The 23,425-nt window shown below is 39.8% G+C and overlaps 1 protein-coding gene across 1 annotated transcript in view; it reads right to left on the bottom strand.

Annotated features, from left to right (window-relative positions):
- The window catches only part of LOC101404257 (formin-1), a 273,413-nt gene that overhangs the window by 76,334 nt on the left and 173,654 nt on the right, over positions 1-23,425 (bottom strand). The window contains 1 exon segment of the mRNA XM_004421375.3: positions 14,655-14,747. Coding sequence (XP_004421432.2) covers positions 14,655-14,747 — 93 coding nt within the window.

The raw sequence follows: 23,425 nt of genomic DNA, 5'->3' as shown, positions 1-23,425 counted from the left end.
GCAAGAGTACAGGAAAGGAAATATTCCAGTTCCCAATTCTGTCAATATTCTGACAATTTATTCCTTTGAAAAGTGTAAAAATTGTTAAATCCAGACCTTAAATGGAGCAGCATTTATACTGACAACAAGAATGTAGCAGCTTAAACTTTCTCTTCTCTCTCATGCCTGTGCTGGGAAACTTAACTTTTGTGTGTGTGTTTTAAATGCACTGACCTGTATTTAAAATAAGAAGTTTATAAGATTGTAGGAAGGAGCCTAGGAGAGAAGGTTAAAGGCCCTTTATCCCTGGGAAAGGAAGGGGAGAAAGTCTTTGTCATGCCAAGTGCACAAAGTGTTGAGTTTTCAGAGGCCTGCTTTGTTGGAGCTCCAACTCTAAGGAGAGTATCTCAAAAGAAGCAGAGTAGAAACTGCAGCAAATGGGTCTCTACGTTGAGTCCCAGGAAACATATCCTGGCTGACGGTGATGGTTCTCACGTGCTAAAATAGGTGTTTCACATGTGACTCACTTGGTAAGGTGGGTTTGTGAGGCTACTATTTACGAACCTATTTATTTCCTCCCACTCAGTAACAGAGAGAAATAAGTTTTCTTTACAGGAAGACTGAGAATGATGAAATCTCATTCCCTGGAAACACCACCTGTCCTGAAGAAGTTCTAAGCAGCAGAGCAAACACATTTATATTTTGCTATTTATCTGACCTTAAAAGACAACAATTGATTCCTTTTCCTAGGCAAGTACTAACGGTCAGCTTTGCAAATCAAGTAAAATCCAGAACCTACCAGTTAAGAGTCCTGATATCAAGAGACATGAAACTGAGGAACAATCACTTAAACACAGCGGTAGCTTGCCTCCAGGATGGCCACTACCAATTCTTTCCTTCCCTGCACATATGCACTGTCCTCCACTGAGAGGTGGAGTCTATTGCTGCACTCCCTTGAAACTGAGCTGACTTGTGACTTCTTTGACCCAAAGTCACACAGTGTCTTATCCCTAGCCTTCAAGAGGATTGGCAGTTTCTGTTTCCTTTTTCTTGGAACATTTGCTCTGGAAAGAGCTAGCCACTATGTAAGAAGTCTAACTACCCTGACTGGTGTGCTGTGAGGAAGCCCAAGACATGTAGAGAGACTGCATGGACTCAGAGATGTCCAGCCAACCCCCACCTCTGCCATCCCTCCCAGCCCAGGATCCAGACACGTATACGAAGAAGTCATCTATGATTCCAAATCCAGCCACCTTCTGACTCCAACCTCATGAAAAACTCAGAGCCAGAAACACCCAGTTGAGTCTAGTCAAGCCACAGAACTTTAAGAGATAGTAAGAAATTGTTATTTTAAGCTATTAAGTTTTGAGGTGGTTGGTTATAGAGCAACAGATAACCAGAACACACCCTATGGATTCCTAATGCCAACAGGCTATAATTTCCATCGGCAAACATAAATTCCAATAGGTAAAGATTGTGTTCATTTTGCTCATCATTGTATCAACAGCAAGTAGCACAGAGCCTAGAACACAGTAAAGCCTTAATTAATATTTAATGAACAGTTTGAACAGCTATATCTGTGCTAGTGGCAAAAGAAGGACCCACAGTCAACAAAGTATCTTAGATGAAACTAAATCTGACTTTGCTTAAGAAATGTAAGTCTCAGCAAAGTACAAGGGAACATAAAAGGAGGGTAAAGGGAAGGCAGAGAAGAAGCATACATGCATATGGTTATGTTAGATTTGGTACTAGGTGGCTGACATATGGTAGTTGATTTTGTTATCACAATAACCTCATGGTATTGGTGTTATTACCTCTATCTTTGAGATGAGAGAACCCAGCCTTGTTTGGATGAAGTAAGTTTCCCAAGATCAAACAGTTAGGGAAGGGATCTGAACTCAGGTTTGTGTAATTCTAAAGCCAGCCCTCTTTTCACTACAGTCTCCCAGGAGACTACAACAGAAAAAATAAGAAAACAATTTGAAAAAGATGCAAAACCCATCCCTTGACTCTTACCCAGGACTATCCTAGCTCCGTTAATTGCTGTCAACATGTTGGAACCTATTTCACCACACGAAGCTCCGACCAATTACAATCAATGCCACAGCCATGACTACAAACTGGGAACCAACGCCAGAGGAAGCTTAAGTTTCAGAAAGCAGATGATCACGCACATATATTATGTTAGCAATTAGCCTTAATCCTAGAATCAGGAAACCAAAGGGAAGATATTAAGGGAAGAAGAATGCCCTCCTGGGAAGAATAGCAACTTCAAATAGATTTTTTAGTGGATTTTTGCATTACCTACTTGAATATATTACACTCCCCTAGAATTATTACATTACAATTACTCCACATTTAATTATTTCAGCAAGGAACTGGGATGGTGCAATGAGCTCAACAGGCAGACGGTTTGTTCATTTCAATGAATAATGTGAATGTCAACAAGTTGGTAGATGCTGGGGGAGAGGGGAAGTGGTAAATAACAGAAGTTCTGGTGCCAGACTCTGAGGTGGAATGAGGATGTGCTATCAAGAAGCTAAGCACTTAGATCTTACTAAATTTATGAAAGGACACTGCGTATTTCCTATGGTGAAAAAACCACTGTTTATCCCTGGTTGAAAACAGTTATGATCTACTCAAAGACACATTTAACTTTCAGAAGAAAATTAGCAGAAATCAATCAAAACTTAAAAGTAAAAACTGGTACAGAATGCTTTTCAATTAAAGAGATTAATAAAAGGATTAGGAATTAAATGATCACATTCTCTAGCCTCAGCTTGCAACCTTTCAAAGTCTCATCATTCTCTCATCATCTGCTAGAAAGCAGTTTGAATGTTCCGGTAATTAACAGTTATCAAGGATAGTTAAAGTCGTTTACTCTAGCGGTGTTTACTGTCATTTTCAATCACTTTTAGCCACTGAGACAAGGCACTCAGACTCTTTGTGGGTCGCAAGGATCATGTGTTTGCAGTTCAACTCAGCGGCCACTAGGTGGTAATATTGTTGGTTTGGGTAGCCATGATGAGAGATCCATAAGGCATGCCATCTTTAACAAAATGATGTAACTACTTTCTATCATTAAGATGTAACTATAGAAGTTACAATTACACTTTAAAATAAAATATTTTAAAAGTGAAAGATTATAATCCTTTAGAAAAGCTCCATGTATATCTGGTACTTTTTAACTTACGCTAACTACTTACCTGATTTTTACTCTACCTACATGATGATCTATAAATTATAACAAAAAGGAAGCTTCAGGTCCTAGGGAAATCCAGCTTATAGTCATTGCTCTTGGCTTACTTTCAGAGGAGATGAACAAGACGAACATGACTTTCCTTCTAGTACTTAAGACCTTTCCCTGTAATTATTTATTATCTGCCATTTGATTTCAGAACTACAGCTATTCACACCATTGGGAAAGTAAAGCTTCTGTGACTGACTTTCTGAGCTCTACTCTCTGATAAGATTGTGATAAAATGACTGATAATGTTATAGTAACAGCAGCTGCTGACATACATAGTGCCAGGCTCTGCTAGATGCTCCACGTACATTATCTTCACTCAGTCCTGGGCTTCTGCTAGGGGCTGCCACAATTCTTCTAAAGCAAAATGAACTCAGCAGAAGCAGCAGACCTGTATAATTTGAAAGAATGAAGAGATCTTTCCAGAGTTGTATGTTATCTGCAAACCACGTATTACATAACGTGTGTTCTGCAAAATAACTCCCAGAAGGCAGCATCTGTGTTAAGTTCTTCCAGTATGAAGAAGACAATAACTGAGCAATTCAAAGAGAAGTCATGTGATAGCAACTGCAATCAATCACTGATTAAAACCGTGCTGATACTTGTCACGAATCCAAAGAGGAAGTGGTGGCTGAGCCAACAACTACATGAAGCAATTTATCATGAAAACAACTATTATGCAAGAATGTAGTGCTCAGTACTGATTCCATAAAATACTTAATTACTTGTCACCGCAATTCTTTCCAAAGTACAAATGAAACTTCTTGTTGTTACTGTTGGGGAAGGCAGAAACAGGGGTCTTTATTAGGACTCCAGGAATGGAGTCCCTGAGGTGAAGCCATGGCGGGCAAGTCTACTATTCTCACATTTTTCTTGTTTAGATGGTGATAGAAAATGTGTATTTCTAGTTACCCACAAAGGTCTTGGGACACAGAGAAAATAAGTGATTTTCCAAGTTATTAAGATGGCACAGTACCAACATCGGGACTGAGATCACACTGACCTTGAGTAAGTTATTACCGAAATCCTCAGACTCAGTTTCCTTGTCTGGAAAGTTAGGAATAACAAAATCAGCCTCAAAGGATTGCTGCAAAGATTAAATGAAGCATGGTGCTTCAACTGTTGAAGTCAAGAAGCATCCTCCCAACTCCCTACCTGAACTGAAAACTCAGGGGAAATTTTCAATCAATTGGTGTTTCTCACAGAGGTTGGTGGTATGATAATAATTACGCTCTAAAAAATCACACATTGTATTTATTAATGCTTTATAGTCCATATGGTGGTTTCACATGTATATTTTCATTTAATCTTCATAACGACAATATACAGTAGACATTACTATTTCCATTTTACAAACAAGAACAAAAAGGCTCAGAGAAATTTTAAAACTTGCCCAAAGTCATGAGAGAAGTTAAGTGGTGAAGCTAGGGTTCAAACTTAGGTCTTCAAACTTCAAGCACAATGTTCTTTATCCTACATTCAGAACACTTAAAAAACACAAAAAACCCCTTTTTAAGCAAAAAGTGTATATGCAATCATGATAGGAAAATTAAGTAGTGCAATTATGGCTCAGTATCATGAATAAAACTTTAGAAGTTTCTAAAACCCTGCTTCTGGGAAACGCAACTTAGTCTACTTCTAGTTTTTCCAAAACAAGCCAATGAAATATGGAAAGAGAATTCACAAGTAGACAAGAAGGTCTATACATAGAAAGAAAGAGTCTGGCTCACTTGGCTTCAACCCCTTGTGAATGGATTTCAATCTAAAATGGAACCAGAGGATATGAAATGGAGAATCTCATGAATGCACCCTCAGAAGAACAGAATAAGAACTGAGAGACTGATTTCCCATAAATGCTGGATTTACAGAAGACCAAGACGTATCTCCTGACCAACAAACATCGGCCAAGAATCTCTCCCCATTCTTAAGCCAATGAATTTACTGCACTCCTTGCCCATAAATACCGCCTGCCTCAAAGTCTGTAGCCTGCTATAGTATGCATTTACCAAAGTGCGATTCCTCTGCTCTTCCAGAATGAACTCAATTCCTGGTCATTTGAGCTTGCCTCAGTTTACCCCCTTATTTAGGTCAACATCGTACTTTTACCTGGGGATGTGTCTACTTATCAGAAGAGGGTTACTTTAATTGCAGCTCCAGAATCTCAAAGGATCTTGGATTCTGCCCCAATGGAAGGAAAATGAAGGGATTTCATCAATACCAACAATACCATCACAAGGCTGGCCCCAATAATACTTTAATACTTACACAGTTAAAAGCCCTACTCAAAGTTGTAAAAGTGAATTTAAGGTATAGTCCCTGTTCCACTAAAGCATCTTGGTCTCATGAGCTTGGAGCTGTCACTGTGAGCCCATGTGTGTGTCTAAATAGCTGCTGCTCTAGAGAAGACCCAGTAAGAGTTAACAGTACTTAACCAACATTCCCTCCAAACCCAACCAGCACCATCTCTCTTCCACTTGCATGTAGTTCTGAGATATTGCTTAAAAACAGGAAAAACAAAACAAAACAATGCAAAAACAAGAGACAAAGCCTTAAGGCTTAAAATACAAACACCCATAGGAGAGGTCTGATCCTGATAATGGTGTGAAGATATAAGTGACTGATAACTGATCCTACCTTGTGGTTAGGTTTAGAAGATGGCCTGTATCAGGGTAATTTGAGATACAGACTCTTACACTCTCACCCTGTATGTTCAGGAAAGAGTCCATCAAAACACCTAAGACATCTAAGCAATGGAGAGGTAAGAGGACTGAAATAAAATGGAGAACAGAAGTATGGTAACAGGAAAACAAAAGATGAGGAAAGGGTGACACACCCTACATATTAAGGCAAAGAGGTCTCTTCATGGACAATTCAGTTATAGCCATTACTAGAGAGTGATAGAACTATAAGCAAAATGAGTGAAGGCAACCTCGGTCCAGGAGAAAGAAGTTGAGGGACTTTAGTGTATGTGTGTGTGTACGCATGCACACGCTGGGAGGACTCCATTGCCTGAGCTGTGTGGAGGGGTGTTGAGGAGGAGGACCATAAGGGAAAAAAGGTCCTAGCTCATAGATCTGGCTCTCCATTCACGAGAGAAGAAAAATACAAGAGGCCCTCAGACTTCCTTCTAAGTCGTCCAGTCCAGCCCCAAAAGGAGGGAAAGAGGCTGTGAGTGAGAGCAGTTAATTTCCAATTCCTTGGAAATTGAACATGAAGGGCTAGGTTCAGCAGGCTAAGGGAAGCCCTGAAAGGGGAAGCAGTCTTGAAAGAAAAAATTTAAGTGCAGAGTACCATAGAAAGTTATTTTTTTTTAATTAATTTATTTTTTTTTCGAAGAAGTACATATTGGTTAAAACACCAAGATTTATGAAAAGTCTGCATACTACCTCTGAAACCCATTCGTCCAATTTTCTATCCACTACAGCAATGAACCTTTCAGTTATTTTCAGGGGTGATATTCTAAATATTTAACAACTGCCTGGGTACCAACTGAACAGAACAGACAACCTGCATGGCTGTTATGGTGAAGAGCAGCTGAATATCAGTCCTAGATTAGTTTCTTATTTGTCTTCAGAGATTTTTATGTAGCATTGATTTTTCCCTTCTTCCTTACTTAAGTAGTAATATCATATACCTCTTCTTCTGACCCTTGCTTTTTTCCACTTAAAATATATCTTAGAGATTCTTCCATGTCAATACCTAAAGACTTTCCTCATTCTTTTCTTTTTTTTTAAACAGACGCTTTGTATTCCATCCTATAGACATATGTACCATAATTTGACAATTCCATTACTGATGGTCACTTAGGTTGTCCCCGATCTTTCACTGTTATAAACATGTCATAATCAGTAACATGGTATATAAATCACTTTGCACGTGTGAGTATATCTGAAGGTATGCAACTAGAAGTAGAACTGCCAAGTTAAAAGGCATATGCATTTGTGACTTTAATAGATACTGCTAAACTGACCTCCGTGTGGATTGTGACCCTTTCACAATCAATGTAGAAGAGCAAAGTTTACCCTACTGCATTGCCAACAGTCTGTTATCAAACTTTTGTAATGTTGCCAATCTTGGAGATGAAAAATGGAATTTCAATGTAATTTATTTTGCATTTCTCCCATTTTGAGAGTGGCATCTTTTCACATGTTTAAAGAGCAGTTTCTGTCACTGTTCATATCATTTGCCTTTCTTTCTATGGGATGTTGGTCTTTTTCTTAAAAACACGTAGGAGCTCTTATGTAGTAGGTAGATTAATCTTTTGTCTATGATATGAGTTGCAAATGTGGGGCTGTGACAGATTTATTTTTATTATATTAAGGAAGTATATGTTACTTAATGTTTTATTGAGCTTTTAAATGAAAAATGGATGTTGAATTTTGTCAAGTGCCTTTTTAGCATCTAAAGAGAAAAATCATATGAATTTTCTTGTTAGAGCTCTTAATAGTGAGGAATTACGTTAATAGACTTCCCAATATCATATCGTCTGAACATTCTGGGAATAAACTTCATTTGGTAATGAAATGTGCTGTTTTATTTAGAATTTTAAAACTATTTTGAGATTGGTCTATAGTTTTCTTTCTTTTTGATGGGGGGGTGAGTACAATCTTTTTCAGGTATTTATATCAGCATTATACACGGAAAAAGAATTTAGACATTTTTCTTCTTTGCAAAACTTTTCATTGGAGACAAAGGAAAAGAACAACAGCTACTGAAAATACAACTTATTGGATGCTTGGTCAAAAAGAAAAATTGAGTAAATTAAAAATATAAAGGGAGGGGTGAGTGGGAGGGAAAAGGGAGAGAGGGAGGAGAGAGAGGAGGAGAGAGGCAGAAAGGGGAAGGGAGGAGGAGGACAAGAGGGAGGGGAAAAGGAGAGAGAGAGAGAAACTGATTGGGGGGAGTATGTGCTCTTTGCAGAAATTTCTGGAAAAAAAAATTGATTCAAACTAACCCTTTCAGAAAGAGTCTACTCAATAAACCTCTGATAAGGTAGCTTTCTCCACCTTCCAAGGATTACTGCTTTGTTACTTCAGTGACCCGGAAATCATAACAGATTATCTTAATTCTTGGCCATTTGACATTCTTTGGCGCCATCTCTGCTGGTTCTTTTTTGAGTAGTGCTGAGATACACAAGAATCTGGTTTGGCCCACACAGAGTGTCTGTGCCCCAGCCATAGTTCTCCCTTCCACAAGTTCTGTAAGAACTTGAGAAAAGTTCTCACTTAAGAAAGTGAGAACCATTTCCCTTCAAAGGTCACACCGTCCAGATCATAGACTTTTCCTGATCTCTGTAACCTTAATGCTTGAATATGGCGACTCAGATGGATTTCTTTCTGCATTCTACGGGTTGAAGGGAAGAGATTACCTAATAACCCACTCTTATTCTACAGTTTAGAGGTCCAATTATAGCCCTTGTTAATCTAATCTAAGTATTTACTAAGAATGGATTATATGCATATCTGCAGCATGGAAGGATGTTTTGATATCCAGGAGACTTGAATACAGACATGCATTATAGAGCAAAAATGCCTCTTAACCAGATTCTGGCAAGATTTACCAAATCTGAAATGATTTAAACAGGAAACTCACGGGGGGCGGGGGAGGTGGGTGGGGGGAGAAGCCTCCAGGCACTTTATAAGACAGACTGTTTATTCATTAATTCAACAAATAATTGTTAACACCTACCATGGGCCAGGCTAAGTCTACATTATGTTGGGATAAGAAAATGCATAGCACCAGACAGACATAGTCCCAGCTTTCATGGAGTATTCAGTTATTTAGATAATTCTTTTTGCATTCAGTATGGGAAATCAGAGTTATCGTTTTTGTTTTTTTTAAGCTTTGTAAATTTATCTATTTAGTTTTTTCTAGAAAACAGTTTCTTGAGGTTAAGAATATCTCTAATCTCAGCCAGTCAAAGAACCTTGGAGGACAGTTTGATAAACTAGGACTAGCATGGCTCATTCAGATTCATTTTGAGTCGGTGCCATTCCTGGACGCCAGGTGAAATTAGTGGAGAAGGAGATAAGGCCAAGTGTGGGAGAGGGCTGGTATTAGCACCGGTTTAGGTTCCAGCCCTCCCTGCCAAAGCTATAAATACAAATGACCAATTTAACAGCACGAAAAGACCACCTACAAGATCTATTCCTGGGATCTAATCAGTTGCTCTGCGCCTTCTTTCAATTACAGGATCCCTGCCATGTTTATGTGGACTTTTAATGTGAGCATCACACTTTTGAAGGCCATATCATTATGGCCATGTTTGATCCGAGGGTGGGAAAACAAGAGCTCAAATAATGCCAGGACAAGTTACTCTGAACTGAGCTGTAAACTGGAATCAATAAGAGCCTACTGTGGAAAAGAAAACCGTGTAAGGAAAAAGGCTTAGGTATTGTGGAGATTGCAACTCTGAAAAGTGGCGCCATTTAAATTACTTTTGATTTTGTGCAGGAAATGAAATTAGTTAAGAACAAGTACCACAGTTTTGTTAAGTAACACCATTTAAGGGCATTTTGGGAAAGGAAGGATGATAAAATATTTAAGGACAAACACATCATCTCCTCTTGAGTGTGGCAAGAGGATATGATTTACAAAAGAAAAATTAAATCATCATGATTGTTAGAAGAACTGAAGTGCAGCTGATGTAAAATTTAGCCTAACCATGAATCAACTGGTCACAATGCATGTGGTGACTTCTCAGGCATAAAGAACACGATTGCTTAAGACTTTATGAGTGATAAGACCCCTAAAAGAAAACTGGCTTTCCTGCCAAATATTCAAATAACATGGAAGTATAGAAATATCTTGTCTTACTTATGGTTATTATATTACACCCTGTGCTCAGATACTCTGATACTTCAGGAACTTCTCATTCTACACCCTTTCTTTGGGCTATCTCATTCATTCCTATGATAAACTGCTACCTCTGAAGTCTACCCGGAGCTCTCCTATGAGCCCAGTATCTCTACCTGTATGTCTCATATGTATGTCAAATCAACGTGTCCAAAGTTTACTTCATTGTTTTCCATCCCAAATCTGGTCGTCCTCATCAGTATTCAGCCAGTTATCCAAGCAAGAAAAAGGAAAATTTTTGTTCTCTCCTCTGTTTTCGTACTTCCATTGGGTTATCTAGTCCTACGACTCCTAAAAGCTTTATAAATATGGCCCTTCCTTTCTTATTTTTACTGTGATTGCTTTTGCTCAAATTCTTACCATCAATTGCCTAGACTACCATAGAACAGCTTGACAGACTGGCTTCCAGTCTTTTACTATTCCAAATCTTCTTTACATTGCTCTTAGTTATAACGTTATTTCTTAACAACAACAAAAAGCAAAATGATCCCACACATGAAGACAAAACCAATGCAATGTGACCATGTCATTCCCATACATACTACTTTTCAAAGGCACTCTGCTGCCTGTAAGACAAAGTTCAGATTCTTTAGCAAGTCATATTGTGACTCTCCTTTCCTTTTTGGTTTTGCATTCTTTCCACATGCCCTGTGATGTAGCCACACCAAGTCCCTTGACATTCCCCAAACACACCATATCTGTCATCCTGAGATTTGCAGTATTTTCCTCTGCCTGGGATTGCCCTTTACATCTTGTTTGCTGAGAATTCCTAATCTTCAAGTTCCTCATGTACAACAGGGTGATAACAGTGCTTACTTCAGAGGGTCGTCATGAGGACTAAATGAGAAAGATGATCTGCTCCCCACAATGTCTGGCACACGGTAGCACTCAGTAAGTGTGAGCTATCATTGTCATTGTCATCCCCATCATTTTTTTTTTCAAGTCTGAACACAAACATCTCTTGCTGAAAGTCTTCCCTCATTTACCTAGAAGTGTTTAGGCATTCCTTCTCTCTGATTCCACATGTCTAATTAAATCAATTGCACATTAAATCAATTTCAAAATTGATGGAATTTTCATATTTTACCATCTCTGATATTGGGGTATATCTTATAATCTATGACATGCCGTGGTTTAATTGGCAGCAATTTTTCTTTCTTAGTGGTACTTGTAATAACAGTGTTTCTTACAATGAACGGCATATTAGGTGAGATACCAAATTTAAACTGTATGATAACTGCTGCAAAAATTGGATTATCCAGGGTGGATAATGCATATCTGTGGTGGGTGGAAAATCCTACATTTTCTATGAATCAGTGAAACATCTACATAAAAAAGGGACTGCTATCTGGAACTCCATAGCAGCCAAGTGATATTGCATTTGTATATACTGCAACTTGGCAAAGGCCCGCTCCCTGAATCGCAAAGGAGTAGCCTGATGAAGTAGATGCTGTCACCTCCTTCAGGTAAGCACCCCTATCTGAGAACCAAACAACAGCCAGACCCAGAGGAAAAATGGGAAGAAGCTAATTTGTGAAACTGCATTCTAATAACTCAGGATTCAAGCTGAGAAGGTAGAGCAATAATGTGCAGAGGAGAGTGAAGGAATGAGATGAGAAAGGCCAAGAGACCATGTCTTTAGACTAGCACTATCCAACAGAAATATAACACAAGCCACGTACATAATTTTAAATTTTCTAGTAGCCATCTATAAAAACTAAAAGAAACAGGTAAATCAATATTAACAATGTATTCTATTTATTTATTTAACTCCATATATTCAAAATATTATCATTTTACCATGTAATCAATACAAAAAATCAGCAATGAAATATTTTTATGTGTCTTTTTGTACTAAGTCTTCAAAATCTGGTGTGTGTTTTACAGCACATCTCAATTTGGATTGGCCACATTTCAATTGCTCAACAGCTGCATGAGGCTAGTGCATATCACATTGGACAGTACAGTTCTAGACTTTTTTTGACCAACTCAGTTAAGTAATGAGATAACAGTTAATAAGCTATTTTAACAGTGGCTCTTTTTATCACAAAACATGGGTAATGCTTAATAAGATTCCTACAATATTATATTTTATTTTTATATTTTTAAATTCTTTATAGAATGGTAATTTTCCTTCAAATTCCTTTTGTGCTTATTTTTTTTTAACCTTGATTTGAGGTTATTCCTAATGTCCTTCCCATCTTCCCTTCACTGTGTTGGTTAAAGGAGAGCTGACTCCTTTATTCAGTTATAGATCTTTCCCCAACAAGCAACCCTTGGGAGAGGGACAAGGAGTATACTATTCATCTCAGTATTCCCAGAATTTATCACAGAGCCTAACGTATAGCAGGCTCTGAAGAAATATCTTTGAAGACACATTAAAAGGCGACCTAAGCTTGACAACAGTGGTTCTCAACCCGGGCTGCACACTGGAACCCACCAGGGGAGTAAAAAATAATGCTGATGCCTGATCCCCCTCCCAGAGCTGCTGGTGGCAGGTCTGGAGTTTGGCCTGGGTGTCAAAACTTTTAAAGTCTCCTTCAGGAGATTCTACTACCCACCCAGGGTTGGGAACCACAGGCTTTCTTAGAACAGCTTATTGTGGCCACACACCCTTGCCTCCCTGACATAAGGTCCAGTTTGCCTCAATTCCCTCAATCAGAACAGAAGTTCCTTGAGAAACTTAGTAAAAAGAAGCTAACACATAACCCCAAACGGTGATTTACAAATTCCTTTTCCAAGGCACTGAAGAAGATATTTGGTTCTAAATCTATTCATATTTATCTTTTTTTCAACAAAAAGAACAAAATTCACAACACAAGTGTTTAAAAATGCAAGCTGGTTCGAAAAGAAAGGATTATAAGGTCATTATAGCATATAGGCAGATAACACCTAATATACACACTGCAGAACTTTCCAGATATAGAATAATAGCAATTAAAAATAAAAATGGAATCTAAGTTCACATGAGCTTCACTTCAAGTTAACTCTACATATGTCAAAAGCATAAATTATTAATTTGGGGTCAGCCAAGGGAAATATTTCAAGCTTTTCTTCAGGCCATTTAGGTTATATTTACATGACATAATCATAAAGCAATGCATCTACTTTAATTAGTCAGATCACATATAAAACCTACTTAACTTTAATCACTTAACACATAAGTGTTGGTATCAGTGTTTGCTCTGAAGATGGTACTTTGTCTGATGGCATTACTTCTACCATCTATGAGGTTCACCAATGGCCGAGAGAGAACTCCAACTTCTCCTTCAATACAAACAAGCCCTCATCAGGGAGGAGGGAACACGATCTCTGCACCAAGGGAGCAGCTGGAATGGAGTTCCTCTGACTTCCGGACTGAGAATTTCCCTGCCAATTCCCGAGGTGGTTTGGCCATACTTTCTGGATTCACCCTGCTTAACGGTCCTTTGTTGATGGTGAGGTATCACGTGTCCTTGTTAATAATCAAAAACAGCATGTTGATATATCCCCAAAGGTTCCTAAATGCATTTCCCCTGGCTTTCAAGCAAAGACAAAAGCTCCTTCTAACTACCCCACATTTATTTTTTTAATTGAGATACACCTGACATATAACATTATATTAGTTTCAGGTGTACAACATGATTTATGTATATATTGTGAAATGATCATCATAATAAATCTAGTTAACATCCATCACCACACATAGTTACAATTTTTTTTCTTGTGATGAGAACTTTTAAGGTCTACTCTCTCAGCAACTTTCAAATATGCGATACGGTATTATTAACTATAGTCACCATGCCTGTACATTACATCCCCAGGACTTATTTATTTTATAACTCTAAGTTTGTGCCCCACATTTATTTTTGTTTGACATCTTAAGCTGAATTTGAGAAATCAGAATAGGAAATATCCAAAAGGCATTAAATTTTTATGTTCACTAACAGAGATCAAACAAAGTTCCCTATTCCCGCCAAAATCATGGAGGAAGGGACATAACTTAGTAAGATTTCTAAAAAAGTACTGGGTCTCGGGCATATCACTGGCATCTACTAACTCCAAAGGGCTGATGGGTGCCAAGTGATTGGATGTGTGACATTTACCTGGCCCCAGTTTCCCTTTCTGAAAAAGAATGGAAAATATGACACAAGTTTCCAAGTTGCTACACTCATAAAACCAGGAAGATAATCACCATCCACCCGTCCAGGCTGATTGCAAATCTGAAATGCACGACTGCATAAGCCTTGCACATACGTCATTTGTCAGTTAACATGTACCGAGGATCCCCCTGGGCTCCAAGAAGACACAAAGAACGTCTTCCTTAAAAAGTTTACAAAAACAGGAGTAATGTTAAAGAATTCAAAATTCTTTGAATTTTGAATTTAAAATGGATTTGTAAGGTAGTATAAATGTTACAGGACAATTCCATCTACATTGAGTACGTAACCGCCATGGGAAGATGGACTAATGGAATCATTGGAGCTGCTGGTGGTCAGCCAGGATGCAAGGGGTAGTGGGCCTCAGAGAAGGATTCGAGGAATGAAGGGTGTTTCAAAGTATCACGTTATGTGCAGCTGACAGAGCTTCCTACCTTTCTGGAAGAACTCTTCTAGTGTGTCCTTGAAAGGTTGGAGATACTCCTTTGGCGACTCCTTGCACACCACCGTCATCTGTTTCTCACTTGCTGTGAAGAGGAATTGGGAATTAGACTTTCTCCAGAACACATACTTGCTGAGCTTGTGCTCTGTGCTATGCTCTTGGGTGTTAATTGTGCAAAATCCTTATCAGTCACTGTTCATCCAAATTCCAGGGGAAAAAGCAAAAACAGAAACAACACAAACAAACAAAAATAGCTCACTCCACGTCTTTCTTTAGGAACAAGGAAATGCATCACCTTCAACTTTCCTCTTAGAGATGGAGAAAAACCTCTGACTTGGGCCAGGTAAAGTACTGGGCTTTTGGTCTCTCAAAAATAAAGAAAACTACTGAAGGACTAGTCCCAGGGAATGAAAGGGCCCGACCTTCTTCAGATTCATACTCTAAAAGTAGAGCCTGAAATAGATTTTGCAGAAATTCCCAGGCATCCAAGTTGCCTGGAATCACCAAATTGGCAATTCCTCAGGGTTACACTCACATCCCAGCATGAGAATTAAACCTAGATTAGGGAGGACCACGTCTCTCTTCATGCTTCCCACTCACCAACCCTTTCTATTAATATTCCACTAACACACGTGAAATCGTTTTATACGGGATTTACTTCAGACAGAATATCTGGAATATATAATAGATTGCTTTTTTGAAAATCAAGCCCTCTCAAATTAGATAGTTCTGATTTGGTGATATGGAAACCACAATAATTCATAGTTCACCATCACAAAAGGCAGTTAACTCAGGCAAGAAGCATTTCCCCAAGGTTTCTAGATGTTTGTGCCAGTGGCAGAGGTACACTGGGGAAGGAAAGGCTTCATTTCTCCAAATCTAGGTCTGAATCATGATGACTTTTGTCTGTTGACCATGGCCAGAAATTACTGACATGTCCTTGTCCAAGAGAATATATTAAGGCATTGGATTTTCACCATAAAGAAATAATGCCACCTGGTTCAAAAAACAGAAAACATATACTCCAGATCTTGGGAGAATTTACAGAGCATGAAGGTAAGGCATTTTGGAAGAAGAGAGTTAGAAAGAGGGCCTTTATTTATGTTGGGAAATTTGCATCCAATAATTTGATGTTTTCAAAACCAGCATCCCAGAATGTTTACTATGTAGGCAAAGCAACAAACATTCCAGCACTGAAGCACAGCAAATGCCAAAGAGGCCACTCAAGTGTCCCCTGAAATTAGTTACTTGACTCTTTTCTCTTGCAATGTTGCCAATTAGATCACTGAAATCCTAGACAACTGTGGGAGATAGATTGTGCTTAGTGGAAAAGGTGCAAAAGAAGATAAAATTATTAAAGGGTGCTCATTGCTAATTCAATTAAATTCAAACTCCCAGGCCTGGGATTTAAGGTCCTTTCCATTATGGTACCATGCTACCTTTCAGCTCTATTTCCCACTATACAGTCAATGTGTTGCTTAATGATGGGGATACATTCTGAGAAATTCATCCTTACGCGATTTCATCGTTGTGCCAACATCATAGAGTGTACTTACACAAACCTAGATGGTATAGCCTACCACACATCTAGGCTATATGGTACTAATCTTATGGGACCACCATTGTACATGTGGTTCATCGTCAATTGAAACATCGTTATGTGACGTGTGACTGTATTTGACCAACCAAACCAAAATTATGCAATGTTTCTAAATTACATCAACCAGAATTCCCAGTTCCACCCTTCATTCATGTGGTTCTCTGCCCATCCTCCTCTCATCCCATACATACTTTCCATTGCATTTGACAAAGTCCTCATGCTAAAAAGTTTCTCTGAGAGGCTGCCACTGCCATAAAGCCCTTTCCAATCCAAAGCTTTTGCATCCTTCAAACACTGCTAGTATCTTCTGTATAGCATTTATATTTTACCTTTAATTATCTTTACTTGTGTACTTATATTATCCCTGAGAAGTTATCATGCAGGTTTCATTTGCTTGTCCCCAGACTTCTCCAGAGAGCTCCATGCGTATCTGGCCAATGCTTCTGATCTCCTTACCTTAACTAGATTCTTATGTGGAGGAAGGTTGAAAAAGTTAGCAATGTTGACTCAGACTCAAAGTGGGCTTTCCAGGAGTGCAGTGTGACGTCCTCATCTCTTGCCTCTTCCCTCCCTTTCCAGAAAAGGTACACCAAGGGTCTCAGTCTCTTCACTTTGCAAACACTGTGATTATCCCAAGCTGATCTGAATCTCTTAAAGTCCCCTCAAAACATCCACCACTTCATGTTGTAAGGCACACACAAGGTAGCAAAAAGAGTCTTCCTGATTGGGTAGTTCTGAGGGTAGGCCTAGAAGCAGGAGATTGGTCAGAAACACTTTGAAAGATGTTTGCTTTCAAAAATGAGTGTTTTTCAATGAACTTTCATGGCCACATATACTTTTCTGCTGATATCCAGCTCTGATTATGAGAACATAGGTAGCCATATTCAAAAGAAAGCTAGAATTTCTCACAATATAAATTGAGAGAGTCTTTTAAATTCTCTAACTACATTCAAATTCCAGTTCCATTTATAGAGAACTATTTTTCATGAGCACAAATAATATATGGTGAGGCATGCCTGAATTTTGGTAATAGGACATAATTGAAGCCATGACAGTAATTTCATCAAGGTTACTGCTCCCTAGGCAAAGCAAAGCCAAAAGCAGAGCTTTGTTTCCCAATTATGAAAGCAAAAATCTCCACTTTTGCCTGAATTAAAAAGGTTGATCGTTGTGGCTCTTCCTTTGTCTTGGCCACAGTGACAGAGCTCATGGGGTCCATCAAACTGCTCAGATTCTATGAGGCCATATAGTGGGGTGGTAAAGGGCTTGTGCCTGGATTGAGACCTACCTGGGGTCAGGTGGGCTGTGGCTTTTCTCATCTGCAAAATGGAGACCCCCCATTCATAGGCATGATATGAGAATTAAATGAGATAGTGCATGTAAAGTGGTTTGCAGAATGCCAGGCACCAGGCAAGTGGCCTGATATATATTTTTATGATTTAGTAAAACTGGTCAGGAAACACGTCACAGCCAGAACAGCAAGAGAGTCATGGCTGGGGATACTGGCTACAAATGCCGTGCACCATGTTTACGGAAACACGCTCCAATGCATATCTCCTGTTTAGAACATAGGGATAATGATTTTTGTTCCCTCACTTAAGTTCCACCACCCATTGTGAGAATTCACTGAAGAAAGTCCTGGGAAAGATGGAGCAAAATGTGAAACAAGTGTCCTAGGCTTCTGAGCTTCATGGTTTTGAAATTAGAAACTGAAACCAGCACAAAGGGGAGCAGCTCCCCTGCCGTGCATGGAGGTCCTCTCTGCACCCCAAAAGGCCCAGCCTCCCACGGGGCCTGTTACAATTAAACTTCACACGATCAAAGCAGACGGCTGCCCTCCAACTGGTTCAGCACAGTCTCGCGTCCCAGTGGCCAGGCAGCTTGCCCACTTCAACTTATTAACTTGGCTTATCCAAGGTGCTTTCTAGCAGACAAATGGGAGCACTGAAGACTAATTAATGATGACACCGGAGACCGGCAGCGCATAAAGGAGAGGGGTCACTGACAAATCCACAAATGTCGTTTATTGCCCAACCAGAAGTGTATATAGAAGTATACAATACTGCTAGACCACCAAAGTGGCCTCAGACATAGGCTGCGCCGGGAGGGCCAATGTTAAAAGCCAAAGACACCCCAGGTTCCCTGTCACTCTTTCCTTTTTCTATTAAATTTTTGATAGAATTAAAAGTATATCAATTCCTGAAGTTAGCTACTAATAAGTGATCATTGTGAGAGATAGACTAAATATTGAAAACTAACACTTAATGAAATATTAGAGACACCAAATTGAGAGTATTCTCATTTAAAGGTTAAGCACTTGTGAAGCATTTTAGTAAAAGGAAAGATATGGCTTTGAATATTTTAAGATTTCAGATATTAGACTGTTAAGGTCATAGATGGTTGTCTGTTTTTTGTTTTTGATCCCTAAGAACAAGGAATAAAGTTGATTGAGTCACTTAAAAAGCATGAGTAGGTTAGAACGCTAAGAGGCAAGGTCCACATACAATTAACCAACATCTAATACATGTTTAATCTCTTTAACAGATCAAATGTACATCAGCATTTTTCAGGAAAATATGGAGCACATCTCTTTCTCTATGAGTCGAAGGACCTATGGGCTTAGTAATGAAGTCAGAATACACTTTTAGGGGAATGAAGAGACGTATCTAGGCTCTGTTTTTTTAGTCTGAAATTCTCTCTTCTCTCCTCCCTGCTTACCTAATTCCTACCCCACCCCTCCATGGTCCTGCGTCAGTTCTACCTCTTCATTTTTACAAGATCTCTGTTTTTCCACAGGCTCTATGCTCAAAGGCCCATTACAGAGGACTTTTGCAGCAACATATAACTGTTAGTCTAAAGCTAATTTTTGTATTATATCAATGGGGTTTAAGTGAGAGATCCAAATTGGGGTCAGATTATAAAGGATATAGAATTCTGCATTAAGGAGTTTACCCTCAAGGAATTCAATAAATACATCAATTCACCAAGTATCTATTGTGTGCCAACTATGTGCCACAAATTGTACTTGGTACTAGAGATACACCATTGAGAAAAACAGACTAAAATCTTTGCCCTCAGACATTGTGAATGGGCCACCAACAAAAATTTCTTAATGGGTATGGCACATGGTAATTATGGTTTCTAGTAATTTGAGCTACCTGCAAACATGTGAATTACTTTCTTTCATATTAACATACTGTACTTCAATGTCTCTATTTAGTAATGGCAGGACAGCATGCCCTTCCTAGTGCTTTTCACATCAAAGAACATACACACATACACACACAGAGCTTTAAGTTTTCTACCCCAAAACACACTTTCATCAAAATAAAAACAAGTTCAGAAATCAAAATGTCAATATTGCATAACAAATCTACACCATGTTTTTTCGTGGTATTGGCCTTGAACTAAATGGTTAAGGAATTACAGTAAATCCAATGTATTAAAATAGTAAAATAAAAATAGCTTTTAGCTAGCTGCAATCTAGCTAGTCAGGGACTTCTATGGAGGGGGAAAATCACATATAAAACTAGTAAAATATTAAGAATTTTTTTATTTGTTAAAGGTTGGCACAAATGAGAACATACTATTTTGTGGCTTTTTGGTGTATATTCTTTTTGTAAAAAAGGTTCCATAAAGGAAGATTTCAAGTTGATTTAAGTCAAAAACAAATGACAAAAGCTTGAAATAACAAGTGCTGGTTTCATGTTCTTGAGCTCTGATGCTAAATTCGGGGGACATTTATGGCTTAGCAGGGTGGAGTAGCGAGTAGTGTTAGAGGAAATCCTGGGGCTGGGGTGGGAGGCCTCACAGAAAATCTATTCTAGAAGAGATCTATATAGATTAGATTTCGAAGAAAACTACTAGACGCATTTTCTGCTCAATAGCCCCCAAAACCCAAATTTCTGGACTTGAATCAGAAAACTGAGCATTAATGACCCTTGTGTAAACAACCTATATGTAAACAAAGGTGTTTTCTTTCTTTCTCCTTGGTTTGGGGATTCGGTTGATGTAGCTATCACGTTCAAATTATTCCTTCTTGTGACTCTATTCATCCAAGGCAAAAGTCTGTATTCAAAGTGGTCAAAAAACTTGAATGGGCAACTAGGTGTTACGAATGAAAATACAGGCCTTGGACGCATGGTACCAGGGTCAGAATGTTACGTCAGAATAATGTAGAGGCATAGACGGACCTACCCACCAATGTCCATACCTGTCCATCCATGGTGTCTGTGCCTCAAAAGCTAATGAGAACATTATGCTAAGTGAAAGAAGCCAGTAGCAAAAGACCACATACTATATGATTTCATTTATATAAAATGTTCAGAATGGGCAAATCTAGAGATGGAAAGCATATTAGTGGTTGCCTAGGGCTGGGGGAAGGAGAGATGGAAAGATTGCGGGGGTGTGATGGCTAAATGGTAGAAGGTTTCTTTTTGGGGTAATGAAAATTTTCTAAAATTGATTGTAGTAATGGTTGCATACCTCTGTGAATATACCAAAAATTACTGAAGTGTACACTTTAAATGGGTAGATTATATGAAATGTGATTATATCTCAATAAAGCTGTAAAAAAAGCTAATTAGAAACTCTGAGCCTCAAACTGTAACTATAATGAGCAGATAAGTGAACAATATCCTATTTGTATTTTTATTTTTTTAAGGTAGAGTGATTTTTCAAATCTTAGTTGCATGTCTTCATTGTAACAGTTGTAATATTTATTAAACCACAGATCTGAAGTGGAAAATGAATTTGGAATACACATATACTTGAGAAATCAAAGACATTAGTGTTCAAAAAGTACCAATAAATGTTATCAAAATCAAAAGCTATTAAACAAATAATTGTACTTCAGAGAAACACAAACAAGACACTCAAAGAATTTTCTGGAGGCAGAGTCAAGATGGCAGCTTAAGCAGACTCGGAACTCACCTCCTCCCGTGGACACAGCCAATTTACAACTACTCGTGGAAAAATTACCCCTGAGACAGAACTGAAAACTGCATAAGAGGAACTCCTGCAACAACGGACAATCCTAACTGGGGTAGAAGAGGCAGAGACTCCCTTCCGGAGAGGAAAAACACCGCCTTCACAAGCCGCCAGCTCCACGGCCGCCAGGAGCAGCTCACAGGTACGCAGCCTCCCTGGAGGCGCGGGGTCCTGAGCCGGGGAGCGCCCCCGCTGTGGGCATTTTGTGGACCCAGCACAATCGAGACCAGCTGCATAATATCTGACTGTGTCTGCTACTAAAATACTGGGGAGCACCCCCAGAAAACCAGGTTCACAAAGAAACTAAAACTGGCTCTTAAAGGGCCCGCGCGCAAACTCACCCGTTTCAGAAAGCATCCTAAAATCACCAGAAAGAAAGGTGCACAGTGCTGTGGTGACAAGAGACTCACTTAATAGGCCCTGAGTGCATCTTGGTGAGGGGTGAGACCTCTCCAGGGACTGGGACATTGGCGGCGGCCATTGTTGTGGCCTGGTGTGAGCGTGCTGACACAGACGCCATTGGAGTTCTCCCTGAGGCCTGCGAGCCCAGGGTCTGCCCCACCTGCTAGAGCACGGATTTAATCCAGCTCAGCCAGGGCAGGCAGCCCACCCTAGAGACTGGCCCCACCCAACAACAAGCCCTCAGGCAACTTGTGGGCCTGCATAGATTGGTGACTGGATTCTCTGCAGCCTGGTAACTGAGCGGACTTGAGCGGGGCAGGGCGTGCACAAGGAGCAGGTGGAGGGTGTGGGGCGGTGGCTGGGTGGAGAGTGTGGGGCGGTGGTGGAGTGCCGTGGAGAGACTGGGTCCGCTTGGGGAGGTCAGGGCACTCACACGGGGCAGGACTGTGTTGACTGTGTGTGTGGACCTGTGGGCAGCAGGGTTTGTCAGCTGCAGAAGACTTATGCTTCTCAAAGACCCACATAGAAGGTTTGCCCCACCTTCCAAAGTTTGAAACGATTGGGTGCTCCTGTGCCTGAGGCCAGCCCCACCCAGCTGCAATCCTCAGAGAGCTGACAAGAGACCTAATAGGCTAGAGGCTTACAGCAATTGTAAGGCCCTGAGCCTAACAACCTGCCACGCTGGGGGTCTACTCACTTAAAAGAAATACTGCAACGCAATTGTGGTATTAGAACTTGCAGCCAACTGTGCTGGGGCTCCCCACACGTGATAAAGAGACTGAAGGGCCCACAACAACTACAAGCAGCTGAGCATTACAACAGCTGGCCAGGAGCATAACTCGGCCTCCCTGGGCGCCTACAGGGAGAGCAAACAGGCCACAACAGAAGGACACATGTAGCCCACATAGGGGTCACCCCTGGAACATTGAGAACCGAGGGAAGCACACTGGAAGCCTGCTAAGGCACCACTTACATAAGGTCACCTATTCAAGAGCAGGAGACGTAGCTGACCTACCTAATATGTAGACACAAGCACAGGGAAAGAGGCAAAATGAGGAGGCAAAAGAATACATTCCAAGTAAGGGAACAGGACAAAACCCCAGAAAAGGAACTAAGTGAAACAGAAATGAGCAACCTACCTGACAGAGAGTTCAAACTAAGAGTGTTAAGGATGCTCACTGATGTGGGGAGAAGAATAGATGAACTCAGTGAGAATGTCAACAAAGAAATGGAAGATATAAAAAAGAACCAATCAGAAATGAAGAATACAATACTGGAAATGAAAAATTCATTAGAGGGACTCAAAAGCAGAGTAGAGGATACAGAAGAATGGATCTGTGAGCTGGATGAAAGACTAAAAGAAATTACCCAAGGTGAACAGGTAAAAGAGAAAAGAATTAAAAAGAGTGAGGACAGTCTAAGGGACCTCTGGGACAACATCAAGCGTACTAACATCCGCGTTATAGGTGTCCCGGAAGGAGAAGAGCAAGACAAGGGGGCAGAGAATCTATTTCAAGAAATAATAGATGAAAACTTCCCTAACCTAAGGAAGGAAACAGACATCCAGGTACAGGAAGCACAGAGAGCCCCAAACAAGATAAACCCAAAGAGGCCCACACCAAGACACATCATAATCAAAATGTCTAGAATTAAAGATAAAGAGAGAATCCTAATAACCGCAAGAGAATGTCAAGTTACATACAAAGGAAACCCCATAAGGCTATCAGCTGACTTCTCAGCAGAAACCTTACAGGCTAGAAGAGAATGGCACG

The sequence above is a fragment of the Ceratotherium simum genome, chromosome 3 (assembly GCF_057802395.1).
Source record: "Ceratotherium simum simum isolate JZ-2026a chromosome 3, ASM5780239v1, whole genome shotgun sequence".
Classification (NCBI taxonomy): Eukaryota; Metazoa; Chordata; class Mammalia; order Perissodactyla; family Rhinocerotidae; genus Ceratotherium; species Ceratotherium simum.
This window is presented reverse-complemented; position numbering and strand designations above follow the sequence as displayed.